We start from the raw sequence: 15,186 nt of genomic DNA, 5'->3' as shown, positions 1-15,186 counted from the left end.
GGGAACACAGAGCCACAGACACTATGCTAATGAGGCGCGTCTCAAGAAAGACCACGCTTTGGCGTGGGGAATTTATTACTCAACCCGGCTCCAAGATGGCGACGAGGGATAACAAGATCTCGTGAGAACAAAAGGGCGCGATTTGCAGGCGCCCGCGCTTCCGCCTGAGAGAAAGGACTCCCTACGCTCGCGCGTCCCCGGAGGGGAATTAGCAACAGCCGCGGGGGTGAGCGCCGCAATGCCTGCCGGGACTGCCTGTGTAAGTCGAGCCCGAAGCGCGGGACGGATGAAAGTACGGGTCCCCAGAGGTTATTCACTCCCTGGGAGTTAAGCGAAGCGTGGTGGTTTCTGAGGTACCGACCCCTGCCGTGGTCTGGGCTTCTATTTAAGCCGGCTTTTCCCTAATCCAAACTCCCGCCCTGTACGGGGGCCACAGCTGGTCCTGTATCAGCCAGGCGTCCACCCCTGCGGCGGAGCGGGAGGCAACTCGCTGGGGATCGCGAAGGTGGGTCCTGCTGACCGCTTGTGACCAGCTCCGTCTGTAAAACCGGGTCAGAATGGTGTCTACGTTAACGAGTGTGAGGATTAAATGAGAACTATCTATACAGAATATTTAGCAAAGAACCTGCTGCTTAGGGATCGGTCGTGAACTGTTAACTGTGACTGCCATGGCAGCTGTAGGACCGACTCCTTGGTTTGGTTCTGTGTCTCACGCACAGCCTCCCTTCCTTGGCGTCACATTTCTTAAAAGATTCGGGACGTCTTGCCCCAAGCTGTCTACTAATTCGCATTTAATAAGTGCTGGTGCTTCAGGTATTGATGAGAATCTTTTTGGGAAATACCTATGTCCAAAAAGTTTATTGAATACAGTTTTGATGTGCAATATCATTCTGATACAGCTTTCACTTTGGTGGTTTTCTCTTTAATAGGATTACAAAAATATAAAAGGCCCTCGACATTGCAAATAGACTAGGAAGAAGTGAAAACAAATCTAAAGATGAAGGCATTTCAGACCATTTGCAGGCAGCTCAGAAGTTCAAAGCGTTTTTCAGTGGAACCGGCTGCCCTTGTGTATTTCTCCACTTCCTGTTATTCGTGTGGCCGGAACAAAAAAATGAACCCATATGAAGAAGTGGACCAAGAAAAATACTCTCATTTAGTACAGTCTGTCTTGTCATTCGGGGGCCTTGCCCGCACCCCAGAATCACTGTTCCATGAAGATGCTTTACTGTATGGACCTGTGAGTAAGCAAAAACCCCCAAAGCAAGAAGAGGAAGCGAGAGTTCCACAAAATTGGTTTCCTATCTTCAATCCAGAGAGAAATGTTAAACCAGAGACAAGCGATCCCTCAATTCCTTTGAAAATCCCTTTGCAAAGGAATGTGGTACCAAGCGTGACCCAAATCCTTCAGGAGACCATGACAAAACAACAGATTTTCTGTCTGGAGAGGTGGAAACAGCGAATGATTCTGGAACTGGGAGAAAATGCCTTTAAGGAATATACTTCAAGTAATTCAGTTGTAGTTCTGTATAGTCACTGTTTTCTAGAATATAGAGCACTGGTGTCAAAAGAATGAGGGTTTTTTTAAAAACTTACTGGTGAAGAATTACTTTCAAATAATAGTAATTAGCATGAAATAGCACTTTATTGTGTGTTAACTCACTTAACCCTCATGACAGTCCTATGAAGCACAGATATTATCCCCATGTTACAGATGATAGAAGCACAGAGATCAAGTAATTTGATTAAATGATACATAACATTAGTTTGTTTTATCAGCTACAAACTTAGAATTGCTTGTTTTCCTGGATTATGGAAAAAAGTCAGTCACTGGAAAACAGAATTCTGGTTTTTTGCTATGAATTCTGTTTGGAATTTAGTAAATACCCATTGCTCTACTTATCAGTGTAAACCGATAAATTTAAAAACCCTGGCAACAGAACACATGATCTATATTTAGATCTTGGTAAATGGAGATAATCAAATGTTCTTGATAAGGATCTGAGAATAAATTTTAGCCTTCAACTTCTAATTTACTAACTTAGACAAGTGAGGAGAACAGATTCTATTAAAAAAAAAAAAAGACCATTGATACAGGTGAATTAGCTGGTCCCATTACGATTATACAGGTGTCTTTAGTTAAAGTTAAGTTTTACGTCTATCATTCCATAGCCCATGCTTCCCAGAGAGCAGTACATGTACCCCTAGATCAGAGTAGATCAGACTTTGTCATTCTTGCCAATCTTCAAAAGGTGAACTGATGCTTGGGAAATTGCTCAGTGTTTGGAAAAATGCCGGCTCTGGGCACATCTTCTGGCTTTTGACAAGACCAGGAAAAAAGGAATTTATCGATCCAGTATTTTTCAGTCTATCTGTCCAGACCTATCAATCGATTTAGTAAGTTATATGTTTTTTCTCTTTCTTTGGGCATAACACTAATCTGTATGTGATTTTCCCTTTTATTTATTTATTTATTTTTTAAAAAGCATTTTAAAAAATAAGCATTTTTATTTTGACACCAGTGTACTTATTTTCAAGCACCTTAAAAAAAACTGCATTTGTGTATGTAAGTATGTAACATATTAAACATGTCAAATGTTTTTTTAAAAAATATTATATGTAGGTGGTACTGGATATGGCAAAAATGGTCAAGGTTAGGACTTAGCTCCTTATAACATTCCTCAGCTGTGTGGGCCAAGGACAACATGCAGGGGCTAACTGCCTTAGGATAGTTAATTAGTAAAGACCACCAAACTATATTTTCCTTTTGTTTTGTTTTCTTTTTTTTTTGAGACAGAATCTCACTCTATTGCCCAGGCTACATTGCCCTGGCATTGGCCAAGCTCACAGCAACCTCAAACTCATGGGCTCAAGTGATCCTCCTGCCTCAGTCTCTAGAACAGCTGGTACTACAGGGGTACGAGCTACCATGCCCGGCTAATTTTTTCTGTTTTTAGTTGCGCAGCTAATTTTTTTTTTTCTCTATTTTTAGTAGAGCCAGGGTCTCACTCTTGCTCAGGCTGGTCTTGAACCTCTGAGCTCAAGGAATCCTCCTGCCTCAGCCTCCCAGAGTGCTAGGATTATAGATAGGCTTGAGCCACCGTGCCCAGCCCTTTATTCTCTACTTTCTAAGCAAGCGGCATAAAAATCTTTTTATTGTGTCCTAAGCTTTTATTCGTACCACTAGAATTTAGAATTGATAGTTTCCTCATAAATTGTTTTGATTTTCTTTAAATCCAGAATGTCACAGGTGAAATTACTGAAAAGAAATGTAAAGACAGAAACCTGCTGGGACATGTGGGACCCCTAGGGTCTGTAGCTTTTGGCACAAAGTAAGGAACTATGCCCAGGGCCTTCTAGATAGATAGAGGAATTTGTTTGGAATGTGAATGAGCCCTAACAGCCCAGGCCCTGAGGAAAACTACGGTTGTTTCTTCAGAGTCAACTTTGTTGATCTAGATAAGGGCTGTGCTGTGTCTCTCAGTTAACTCAGTTAACCTTAAGAAATGAGCAGAGTAACTTTTTAAAAAATAAATAAAGGGGAAAATCACATACAGATTAGTGTCATGCCCAAAGAAAGAGAAAAAACATATAACTTACTAAATTGATTAATAGGTCTGGACAGATAGACTGAAAAATACTGGATCGATAAATTCCTTTTTTCCTGGTCTTGTCAAAAGCCAGAAGATGTGCCCAGAGCTGGCATTTTTCCAAACACTGAGCAATTTCCCAAGCATCAGTTCACCTTTTGAAGATTAGCAAGAATGACAAAATCTGATTTACTCTGGTCTATATTTGTATTGATCATAGTGGACAGGGCTGGGTTTACTTTTTAATTTTTTTGCTACACTGATTTTTTTTGGAGACAGGGTCTCCCTCTGTCACCTGGGCTAGAGTGCAATGGCTTCATTATGGCTCACTGCAACCTTTTATTTTTAAATAACATTACACTATGGGAAAAATGTATATTACTTTCTGATGACATTTCTCATGTAAAGTTTGCGGTGAGAAATAAATTGTCTGTGTGCATGTTACAGTTGATAAAGCAACTTTTTTGCTTCCTGTTTTTAACATGTTTGTCTTCTGCTTCATTAGGCTACTCTATAGATGAATATTACACTTCTCTCTAGGGTTTGATTCTGTCAGTCTTAAATTGCTTGTAGATCTTTTATGTGCTAATGATTCCAACTGAACCAAGTAAATTTGGAATAGAATAACTTAGTTTCTAAGTTGAATTTCATTTAACTCTTCAAGTAATTTCCCAGAAGGGATTCTGTTTTTTGCCAGTGATATAACTGACCTTTCAAAATCTTTGTAAAAAATACTTGACATAGGTAATATGGTTTAATATTACCTCATTAAATGCATTATTTTCCCCGTTTCTGTGGGTCTGTCTCCAAGCATGTGTATTTCCTCCTCTGATTCTGTGTGCTTCTAAATGGTAGTCTCTGAGTTTGCCTCTTTGCTCTAATGTGTGGTGTCCTGGAAAGAATACAGATTCTGGTGCCAGGCTACCTGTCCAGCTTTTTGCTTTTAGGCCAATTAACAGCGCCCCATAGACCACAGGGCCTCATTCATTAAAATAGGGGTAATAATCCTTATCTTGCTAGATTGATGTGTTTGAAAATTAAATAATGTTTTTAAAGCACCAAGGCCACTGGTTAGCATAACAATGCCCCCTCTTCCTTTCCTTCCCTTACCAAGAAACAAGTATAATATTTTTTGCATTTGTTGAATCTGTTTGTGTTCCCTTTCCTTAAAAATGTATAAGGAAAACAATTCAGGGCACGGCAACCATCTCAGTTTGTTCTAACACTTAAAAAAAAGTGCAGAAGAATATCATATTTTCCTCTCCCTCCAAATCCCATGATATCCAATTCATTGTTTTTAATTTGTATGTGCCCTGACTTTCATTCCTTGCTTATCACTAATCCTATTAGTAAAAGGATTCTCCCACCTGTGTTCATAATTAAGTTGTGATAAAAAAGAGCCATAAACAGAAGCACAGTTCCCTACATTTCTATTGATTTTTTTTATCACAACCAGTTAACTTATTAAATTGGATACTTAAATACATAGCACCATAAACTAGGTGTGATCTTACAGCTCCTAGATCTGTAACACGTACTTCCAGCTTTGGCCTAATTCTACTAGAAATACTTCCTTTTAAAGCATCTTACTGTCTAAACTACTGTAATACCTTTAGTTTTCAAAGTGCATGCTTAGGTTTCACAAGACGCTAAAATTTGGTTTCTTAGGTGTTGTCACTTAATAACTTGTGCAATTTAAACTTTTTTCTCTATTACCATTTTTATAAGCTATATAATTTTTATAATTATATATTTATATACATTTATATAATTTTACCTAATTTTTAATTTTATCATTCAGAGGTTTTTTTGATATCTGTTTTTTAGTACTAGCTTTGTTTGGTTTTTCCCCTCTCTTTTCTTTTCAGACATGTTTTTACAAGGGAAACAGTTCCATGAAGCCTTGGAAGGCATACTTTCACCCCAGGGCAACTTAAAAGAGAGAGATGAAAATCTCAAATCTGGTTATGTCGAAAGCGTCCAGCATATTCTGAAAGATGTCAGTGGAGTTCGCGCTCTTGAAAGTGCCGTTCAACATGAAACCTTGAAGTATATAGGTCTGCTGGACTGTGTGGCTGAGTATCAGTAAGTATGAGATTGTTTCCATCACAGTATGGAGGTGAATTAGTGCAGGTTGGGCCAGATGCCTGTCAAAATGTACGTTTTCCTCTTAACTCCTGCTTCAAGGAATGCCTGTAGATACTGCTGCCTCTGCATCTTTCAAGTCAAAACCTATGTGACAGGTAAAACAACTGGGTATGGGGCAGGAGGTGAGGACAGATACAGGGGGAAGAGCCACACAATCCTTGTCAACCAATATTCTAAAATCAAACTGTTTGGTGGAGAAAAAGTATACTTTTCAATATCCCTAGCATGGCCTGTTTTCCAGCCTGTGCTTCCTCCCTTCCTCCCAAGCAAGATACCAACCGTATGATCCATAATTTCTGCTTTTTCTTTTCCTGTTTTCCTAAGGATTATATCATAAACTGTTGGTTTTGAAAATCACCTCTTTTCCTGGCTTCCAGGCAATGGTTGACATGGATAGGAACTCTGAACTCATTAAAGCTTCTTGCAGTTTTTTGTTTTTTTTTTTCTTTTATTTTTTCATTTCAGTTTGAGCATCCTGGGACTTGCAGTGTTTTAAATTGCTGCTGTGTTACTGTTTTTCCCAGTACTCCAGATTCCAAGGGTAGCTGTAACCTGGAGGTGTCCCTGTGCAAACAAAGCAAGGGAGCAAGAAGAAGGGATGGGGAGAAAAATCTGTGTAAACCCTGGAGCTATAGTTAAAATTTAAGTTAAAGAAAAGTGACAGAATATTTATTAGTCTGGAAACAATTTTAGAACCACATAACAGTTTTATGCCATAACAGCTTCCTATCTGAGAAGAGCCCTGTGTGCCAAGAAATTTAATAGGCTATTTTGGGCTGCCCTTTAGATTACCAAGGGAGCCATGCAATCACTTCTACCCAAGGCCTACAAGAAAGAAGTTGCTGACACCAAATGCTTTTCATAGGGATTATATGTCCACAGCACTGCTGTTTGTTTGTTTTTTGTTCTTTAAATCAGAGCATCAACATTGAAAATATGAACATTTTTGAAACTTAACATTTTAGAAATTTAAAAGGAATTTTCAATGGATAATATATCCACTTTGCTAATTCAAGCAATTAAAAGTGAATCCCCCACACCCACTCTGTTTTTAACTTCTGTTTAAAAGGTTTTTGTGTTCCTGAGATATTTTATAAATATATATAAACATTTGCCTCCCCACCTACACTTCTTAACACAGATGCTATATCCTGCTTTTTTGCACTTAAAAGAAGTACTTTAGACAGCTTTTCTTATTAGTTTATATAGATCTGCAACATTCTTTTCTCTTTTAATAATTTTCCATTACCCAGAATTAATAGTTACTAACACTGTCATATTTGCTTCTTTTTTAAAAAAAATTAATACATTACCAATTAAGCTGAAGTTCCTTGAGTCACCTCCTCCCTCCTCTCCCAATCCCCTGGCCAAAGGCATTCACTGTTGTAAATTTGGTACTGTGTCCTTTCAGTCTATTTATTACCCTCTTTAACACACACAACACTATGTATAATACACATACGCACACAGCACTTATGTATTGTTACACTCAGAACTGTGAGAGTCACGATATATAGAAATCTCTAGACACACGGTATCACAAAGCTGTTAAGATACTGGACTCAGAAGCCAGACTGCCTAGGATCAGATTCTGGCTTTTCATCTAAGCTTAGGCTAGTTACTTAGTCTCTCTGTACCTCAATTTATTCATCCCTAGAATAAGACCAATGATAGTACCTATCTCATAGGATGGTTGTGAAGATCAAATGAGATATTCCCTGAACAGTGCTTAAAGTGCATATTATCTATTCAATAGATGTTTTAAAATGTATACTATCTATTCAGTAGATGTTAGCACTACTGTTTTGATCCACTCCTCTCCTGTTGACTGGTGTTTGGTGTTCCTTTGAATGAGCCATATCCATTTCCCTATTGGGAACATTCAGGTTATTTCTATTACAATGTTTCACTGTTACAAACAATGCTGCAGTGCATTTGCTTCCTTGTATACTACAGAGCTTCTCTGGGCAGATGCATTTGTTTATTGATTTTGGATGGGCGATAAATGTAGTTGGAATAAATTCAACTGGTTTGAAGTAGACCTGGACATCAATACTTCTTAAATCTCCCAGGCGTTTCTCACTTGCACCCAAGATATCAAGCCATTGCTCTCCCAGTACTGACCTAAAAGGGAAATTGCTGGGTCAAGTGTATGTGCATTTTAAACTATAGAAGATGTAAGCGTGCTTATTTGTGAACACCTTTAACAACACAATGTTGGTAATTTTGATAGCATTGTATTTTCAATCTGCATAAGTGAGGAGGCTGAGCATCTTTTCATTTGCCTAAGAGCAATTTGTAAACTGTCCATTGCAATTTTGAGTTTATGCTACCAAGAATTTAAAAACATTTTTGATTGAAAAATAATAATTGTATATATTTATGGGATATAATATTTTGATATATGTGTACATGTGGAAAGATTAAATCAAGCTAATTAGCATACCTGTCACCTCACCTACTTACCACTTTTTGATGGTGAGAGCTTTTAAAACCTACTCACTGTAACTTCTAGGCTCCAGTGATCCTGCCACCTCAACCTCCTGAGTAGTTGGGACTACAGGTGTGCACACCACCATGGCCAACTAATTTTTTAAAAAATTTTTTTAGACACAGCATCTTGGTATGTTGCCCAGACTGGTCTTGAACTCCTGAGCTCAAGTGATTCTTCCACCTTGGCCTCCCAAAGTGCTGGGATTGTAGGCGTGAGCCACCATGCCTGGCCTCTTTTAGTGGTTTAAAAATATACAGTCCAGGCTGGGCGCGGTGGCTCACACCTGTAATCCTAGCACTCTGGGAGGCCAAAGTGGGAGGATTGCTCCAGGTGAGGAGTTCGAGACCAGCCTGAGCAAGAGTGAGACCTGACTCTACTAAAAATAGAAAGAAATTATCTGGATAACTAAAAGTATATATAGAAAAAATTAGCCGGGCATGGTGGCACATGCCTGTAGTCCCAGCTACTTGGAAGGCTGAGGCAGAAGGATTGCTTGAGCCCAGGAGTTTGAGGTTGCTGTGAGCTAGGCTGACGCCACAGCACTCTAGCCTGGGCAACAGAGCAAGACTCTGTCTCAAAAAAAAAAAAAAAAAATTATATACACACACACACACACACACACACAGTCCATTATTATTAACTGTGGTCACTATGCTGTGCAATAGATCACTAAAACTTACTTCACCTGCCTAACTGAATCTTTGTACCCTTTAACTATCATCTCCCCTTTTTTCTCCCCCTGCCCACCAAGCCTCTAGTAACTACCATTCTACTCTCTCTGCTACTGAGTTCAGCTTTTTTAGATTCTACATATAAGTGAGATCATGAAGTTTTTGTCTTTCTCTGCTTAGTTTATTTCACTTAGGATAATGTCCTCCATGTTCACCCATGTTGTCAAAAATGACAGAATTCTGTTGTTTTTAAACGCTGGATAGTGTTTCATTCTGTATTCATACCACATTTTCTTTATCCATTGAGTGCAGATGTCTCTTCAACATACCGTTTTCAATTTCTTTGGCTATATACCCAGAAGTGGGATTGCTGGATCAAACGGTAGTTCTATTTTTGGTTTTTTGAGCAACCTCCATAGTCTTTTCCAAAATGGCTATACTAATTTACATTCGTACCAACAATGAACCAGGGTTCCCTTTTCTCCACATCCTCACCAACACTTGTTATCTTTTGTCTTTTTTTTAAATAATAGCAATTCTAACAGATATCCAGATACTGCTTTGGGTAGTATGGACATGTTAACAATATTAATGGCAGTGGCTATTCACAGGCACAATCATGGTACACTACAGCCTCAAACTGTCCTCTCACTGCAACCTCTTGAGTAGCTGGAACTACAGGCTAGTGTCGCCATGCCTGCTGCCCATTTTTCAATTGGGTTGTATTCTTGCTATTTAGTTGTTTGAGTTCCTTATCAAATGTATGGTTTCCAAATATTTTCTCCCATTTCATGGGTTGTCTTTTCATTCTTAATTGTTTCCTTTGCCATGCAGAAGCTTTTTAGTTTGATGCATTTGTGTATTTTTGCTTTTGTTATGTGTGCTTTGGGGGTTCTATCTGGGAAATCATTGCCCAGACTAGTGTTGCAGAGCTTTTCCCTGTTTTCCAGTAGTTTTACAGTTCCAGGTCTTACGTGTAAGTCTTTAATTTTGAGTTGATTTTTGTATGTGGTGTAAGATAAGGGTCACATTGCATTCTTCTGCAAGGGGATATCTAGCTTTCCTTTGTTAAAAATCAATTGACTGTAAATGCACGCTCCCTGTCCTGTTCCATTGGTATATGTGTCTGTTTTTATGCTGATAACATGCTATTTGATTATAGTAGCTTTATAATACACAGTCATGTGTCACATAACAATGTTTCAGTCAGCAGTAGATCACATAGACAACAGTGGTCCCATAAAATTATAATGGAGCTGAAAAATTCCTAATGTCTAGTGATGTCACACCATTGTAACATCATAGCATAACATATTACTCATGTGTTTATGGTTATGCTGGTATAAACAAACCCACTGCACTGCCAATCGTATAAAACTATAGCAGAGAAAATTATGTACATTACAGTATATAATACTTGATAATAAATGACTGTTAATTGGTTTTTGTATTTACACTGATCCTGACCCTGTGTGGACCTAGGCTAATGTGTGTGTTTGTGTCTTAGTTTTAACAAAAAAGTTTAACAAGTAAATAATTTTAAAAATAGAAAAAAGCTTATAGAATAAGGATATAAGGAAAAAATATTTTCATACAGTTGTACAATGGATTAGTATAAAAGAGCAAAAAAGTTAAAAGATTAAAAAGTTTATAAAGTAAAAAAGTTATAGTAAGCAAAGCTTAATTTATTATTAAAGAAAGAAACATAGGTTTTTAATTTAGTGTAGCCTAAGTGTGCAGTGTTTACAAAGTGTACATTGGTGTACGGTAATGTCCTAGGCCTTCACATTCACTCACCCCTCACTCACTGACCCACCAGAGCAATTTCCAGTCCTGCAGGTTTCATTCACGGTAAGTGCCCTATACAGGTATACCATTTTTTATCTTTTATACTGTGTTTTTACCATGCCTTTTCTATGCTTAGATGTGTTTAGATATACAAATACTGACCATTGTGTTACACTTGCCTACAGTGTTCAGTATAGTAACATGGCTGTACAATTTTGTAGCCTGGGAGCAATAGGCTGTACCATAGCGCTTAAGTGTGTGGTAGGCTGTACCGTCTAGGTTTGTGTAGGTGCGCTCTATGTTATTTGCACAGCAATGAAATTGCCTAACAACCCAATTCTCAGAACATATCATTGTTGTTAACTGATATGTGACTATACTTTGACATCAAGGAGTGTGATGCCTCCAGCTTTGTTTTTGGCTCAAGATTGCTTTGGCTATTTGGGGTCTTTCATGGTTCCATATGATTTTTAGGATTATTTTTTCTGTTTCTGTGAAAAATGCTATTGGAATTTTGATAGAGAGAGATTGCATTGAATCTGTAGATTGCTTTGGGTAGTATGGACATGTTAACAATATTAATTCTTCCAATGCATGAACATGGGATATCTTAACATTTATTTGTATCATCTCCAATTAATGTTTTACAACTTTCAGTATGCTACTAAGATTTTTCTTCACATTTTTAAGTTCTACAACTATACTACATTGCTACAAACAGTGGTCTATGGCAGAAATCTTTTTTAAAGGCATTTTGATTTATTCAAGTGAAAGAAACAGGAACGGCAGCCTCCTGGAGTAACTGGGGCCCTTTACTCACTTCACATAGATTGTCAAACTCAGCAATATTACAAAACAATTATAAAGACAAAATTATCTATAGACTTGTGCTGTTCAATAGAGTAGCCACTAATCACGTATGGCTATTGAGCACTTGGATGTGGTCAGTCCAAACTCAAGTGTGCTGTAATGATATAAAACTAGATTCCAATGACTTAGTACAAAAAAATGTAAAATATCCCATTAATAACTTGTTATATTGATTATATATTGAAATGATAATATTTTAGATATATTGGGTCAAGTAAAATATTAAAATTTCACCTGTTTCTTTTTTTTCTTTTTTATGTGGCTACTAGAAAATTTAAAATGACACGGCTCAAATTTTATTTCTTTCACACAGTGCTGCTCTAGATATATAAGTTGCACTCTGTCTAGAGCGATAGTGACGTGTAAGTAACATACTTTGTACAGAATCTGCCTATAAACTGCTGGTTTTGAAATTGAAGTCAGGAAAGACATACTGAACAGATAGAGCCTTTTGAGAGTCACCAGTTGTTGGTCCACTCTCCCTACAGTCTTTTTGACCCTTTGATACCTGGGCTTGGCAAGTATAAAACCCACCCAAAAGAGAGAGGAATACACTTGTTATTTGACAAAAAAAAAAGTAGCAAGAATTTTTTTTTTTTATTTTCCCAATATTCCTAATAGTAAGACACCTTGCCCTGTGTGTGAACTTTTAGGTCAGGGACCAGGTTTCCTTATATGTATTTCTTGATATGGTTGGTGCTTCTTGAGTGTCGATGGATTTGAATCCTAGCTTTGGTTTCTCAGCAAGAGAATTTTTGAGGCATAGTCCTTGATAATGGGGACTTTGCTTCTGATCTCTTGTGTTTCATTCTGATAGATATTTGAAGCGAAAATCAACCGAGACAATAATAGTTATAATTTCACTTCCTCTATCAACTGTTAACACATTACCTGCCCTGTGAGTCATATTTAACTCACACTAGTTTTGAGCTGGGGGCCTCGTGAAGCATATGTAACTCATATATCTCTTTACCTTGGGAGCCATGTGAACTATTTTTCAAGTTGCATATAACTAATGTACAGAAAACAATAAAAAATACCAAATTTTTCGTTAAATTAAAAAGGATTGATTTTTTTTGAAGTTTTTATTCTATTTTCATAATAAAACACCATGGCCCCCAAGGAAAAAAATTTTTGTCTAGTGTGGCAGTCAGTGTGTTAAAGGAAAGGAGGCCATGGAGGTCCAAAGGAATTATGAGAAAGGCTAGAAACTTAAACAGCAGAAAAATTGTTTCCCACTTCTCCCATGTGGCCCACATCTATAGCTCTCATGGGTGTGCTTCAGAAAGCATTTTCCATCATACCTTCGATGGGCTCATTACTGACCTGAATCAGTAATGATTCAGAGGAAAGAGAGCATTACAGCTTTCTAATCCAGAGAAGTAAAGCCCATTTTAAAAAGTGGAGAGCTGGATGTGGTGACACATGCCTGTAGTCCCAGCTACTCTGGAGGATGCAGTGGGAGGAATGCTGGAGTCCAGGAGTTTGAGTCCAGCCTGGGCAAAATAGTGAGACTCTGTCTCTTAAAAAAAAAACCAAAAACTGGAGAATATAAGCAGTGGTCATTGGGTGACAAGTATAAACCTATGAGTAAGAGGAGAGTTAATCTAATAGAGTTTTTCAGTTTGAACTATTATCTACAAAGACTTCCTTTGGTTTCTCTTTAGGGGTGAGCTGTGTGTGATTGATTGGAAGACATCAGAGAAACCAAAACCTTTTATCCGAAATACATTTGACAACCCACTGCAAGTTGTGGCATACATGGGTGCCATGAACCATGATGCCAACTACAGCTTTCAGGTCAGCACACTGAGCCTCTACTTACTTAAAGCTTTGCTCAGTGCTTGCAGCTACTTAAGCCCTTGGGGTTTTTACTCTCTTTTTATCCCACTGCTTACTCTGTCCCTTGTCCATCTCCCACTTTAAAAAGCATCTTCCCCCCTATTCCTGGGCTTTGTTTTCTTTAATAGTTCTTTAATGATCACAATCCATTCTTTTATCTGTCATCTTTGTGTTCTTGTGTGTCCTAGTTGCAGTCTTTCATCAACCCACCTTAATTTCTCAGTTAGAAGATATTGGTGTAGATTATTTTGTACTGACTGAGTTTGCCCTGGAGTAAGAAGGAAATGAACCTAAACGCTGGACCTACTGTAATAATAGTAGAATTGCCCTTTGTTTCTTCCAGGTTCAGTGTGGCTTAATTGTGGTGGCCTACAAAGACGGATCACCTGCCCACTCACATCTCATGGATGCAGAGCTTTGTTCCCAGTACTGGGCCAAGTGGCTTCTTCGACTAGAAGAATATACAGAAAAGAAAAAGAATCAGAATATTCAGAAATCAGATTAGGGAGCAGATGCTATTTGGGAACATTCAGCAGTTTGGGAAGCCATATAGCTGTTTACTGTAATCTAAAAACGTTCATAGGTGCTACTGGAACTGAGTGCTACATTAACACAAGCAGAAATATTAATGTGTTGAAATGTATTGCTACTAAAAGTTCTGAAGAGCCAGGAAAGTCTAGATTTAAAGAGCTGGACTTCAGCACATAGAATACCAACTATTCCACATCTACTGTTTACCTGAAAAGAGGGCAAGCAGGATGGGTGGTCATGCTGGTGACTCTTCCCTGGTAGACCGTTTTGTGTCCTGGGCAGGATGCCCAGTCTTTGAACTGAGATTGGAAGGCGGTGAGGCTAGGTGTGCCAAGGCTTTCCCCAGGGTTCACTGGGAGGAAAGAGGACACACACCCCTAGGGTGTGTGGAAGGAGAAGACATTGGCCAACTACCACTACCAGTGCAGTTTCCTAAAACTTGTTTTATATGTTGGGGTTCTCTATATATTTCATTTGGGGAAAAAAACTAACATTTAACCCTTTTTAAAAATAAATATGTGATTATTCAGCCTCATGTAAATGGTGGTCTGGAAAGATGGACATATTCCAAGCCGTTGGCAGTCTGCCTTGGCATACCACCAAATCACCCCCAGAAGTAGCCAGACCCCTGTTTGCAAATCATAATTGTAGGTGTTTTAGTAGCTATTTCTGGCGAGAGTCAAAGGATCACGTACATGGAGAAAACATCATTTGTAGAATTTTTCAGCTATAGAGGAATAATAATATCCATTTTTTTCTGTGTTTGCTAGGTAATAAAAATTATTAGTTGTCATTTGGTTTGGGAAACTTAAATAAATGCCCATTATAGCCTTGGGGGAGGGTTTCCTGTTTAAGGAGTGAGTCTGTTAGCATTTAAATTAAAGTTGCTGCTTTAAAATAGTAGGCTGCTACGATGACTTTTTTAATTAGCCATCATTTGTGAGAAATAAAATACTAGGAATGACTAATGAGGCTTTTAGTTTTGTTTCTTTTTATTTCAATTTGTGTGTTTATAGGATAATTTCATAAACCTAGAGATGGTTTGGACTTTGTGGTTTGGTTTTGGGGGTTTTTTGTTGTTTGTTTTTTGTTTTTTTCTTTTTTTCATCTCATTCTGTCGCCCAGGCTGCAGTGGTGCAGTCATAGCTCACTGGACCTTCAAACTCTTGGGCCTAAGTGATTCTTCTACTTTGTTAGCCTCCCCAGTAACTAGGACTATAGGTATGTGCCAGTATACTGGCTAATTTTTTTT

The 15,186-nt window shown here is 38.2% G+C and overlaps 1 protein-coding gene across 3 annotated transcripts; it reads left to right on the top strand.

Moving 5' to 3' along the window:
- Positions 1 to 65: 65 nt before the first annotated feature.
- Positions 66 to 14,834, top strand: LOC123622611 (mitochondrial genome maintenance exonuclease 1-like). Of its 3 annotated transcripts, none has more exons than XM_045529116.1 (5): positions 66 to 259; positions 930 to 1,508; positions 5,459 to 5,675; positions 13,229 to 13,361; positions 13,747 to 14,834. In XM_045529116.1, exons 2-5 carry the CDS (start codon positions 998 to 1,000, stop codon positions 13,906 to 13,908), a joined length of 1,023 nt encoding a protein of 340 aa, XP_045385072.1. In that variant the 5' UTR covers positions 66 to 259; positions 930 to 997; the 3' UTR covers positions 13,909 to 14,834. The 3 variants fall into 3 exon arrangements, with proteins under 3 accessions (XP_045385072.1, XP_045385073.1, XP_045385074.1); XM_045529117.1 differs by lacking the exon at positions 66 to 259 and adding an exon at positions 268 to 505; XM_045529118.1 differs by lacking the exon at positions 66 to 259 and adding an exon at positions 271 to 353.
- The last annotated feature ends 352 nt before the right edge of the window (positions 14,835 to 15,186 follow it).

Source organism: Lemur catta, chromosome 17 (genome assembly GCF_020740605.2).
Source record: "Lemur catta isolate mLemCat1 chromosome 17, mLemCat1.pri, whole genome shotgun sequence".
In the NCBI taxonomy this organism is placed as follows: domain Eukaryota; kingdom Metazoa; phylum Chordata; class Mammalia; order Primates; family Lemuridae; genus Lemur; species Lemur catta.
The sequence above is the reverse complement of the archived record's forward strand: the minus strand, read 5'-3'. Positions and strand labels throughout refer to the sequence as shown.

Coding starts and splice junctions, on each gene's coding strand:
- LOC123622611 (XM_045529116.1), top strand. CDS start 998: ATGAAGGCATTTCAGACCATTTGCAGGCAGCTCAGAAGTTCAAAGCGT. Junction 5,676..13,228: donor GACTGTGTGGCTGAGTATCA/GTAAGTATGAGA, acceptor GTTTCTCTTTAG/GGGTGAGCTGTGTGTGATTG. Junction 13,362..13,746: donor ATGCCAACTACAGCTTTCAG/GTCAGCACACTG, acceptor TGTTTCTTCCAG/GTTCAGTGTGGCTTAATTGT.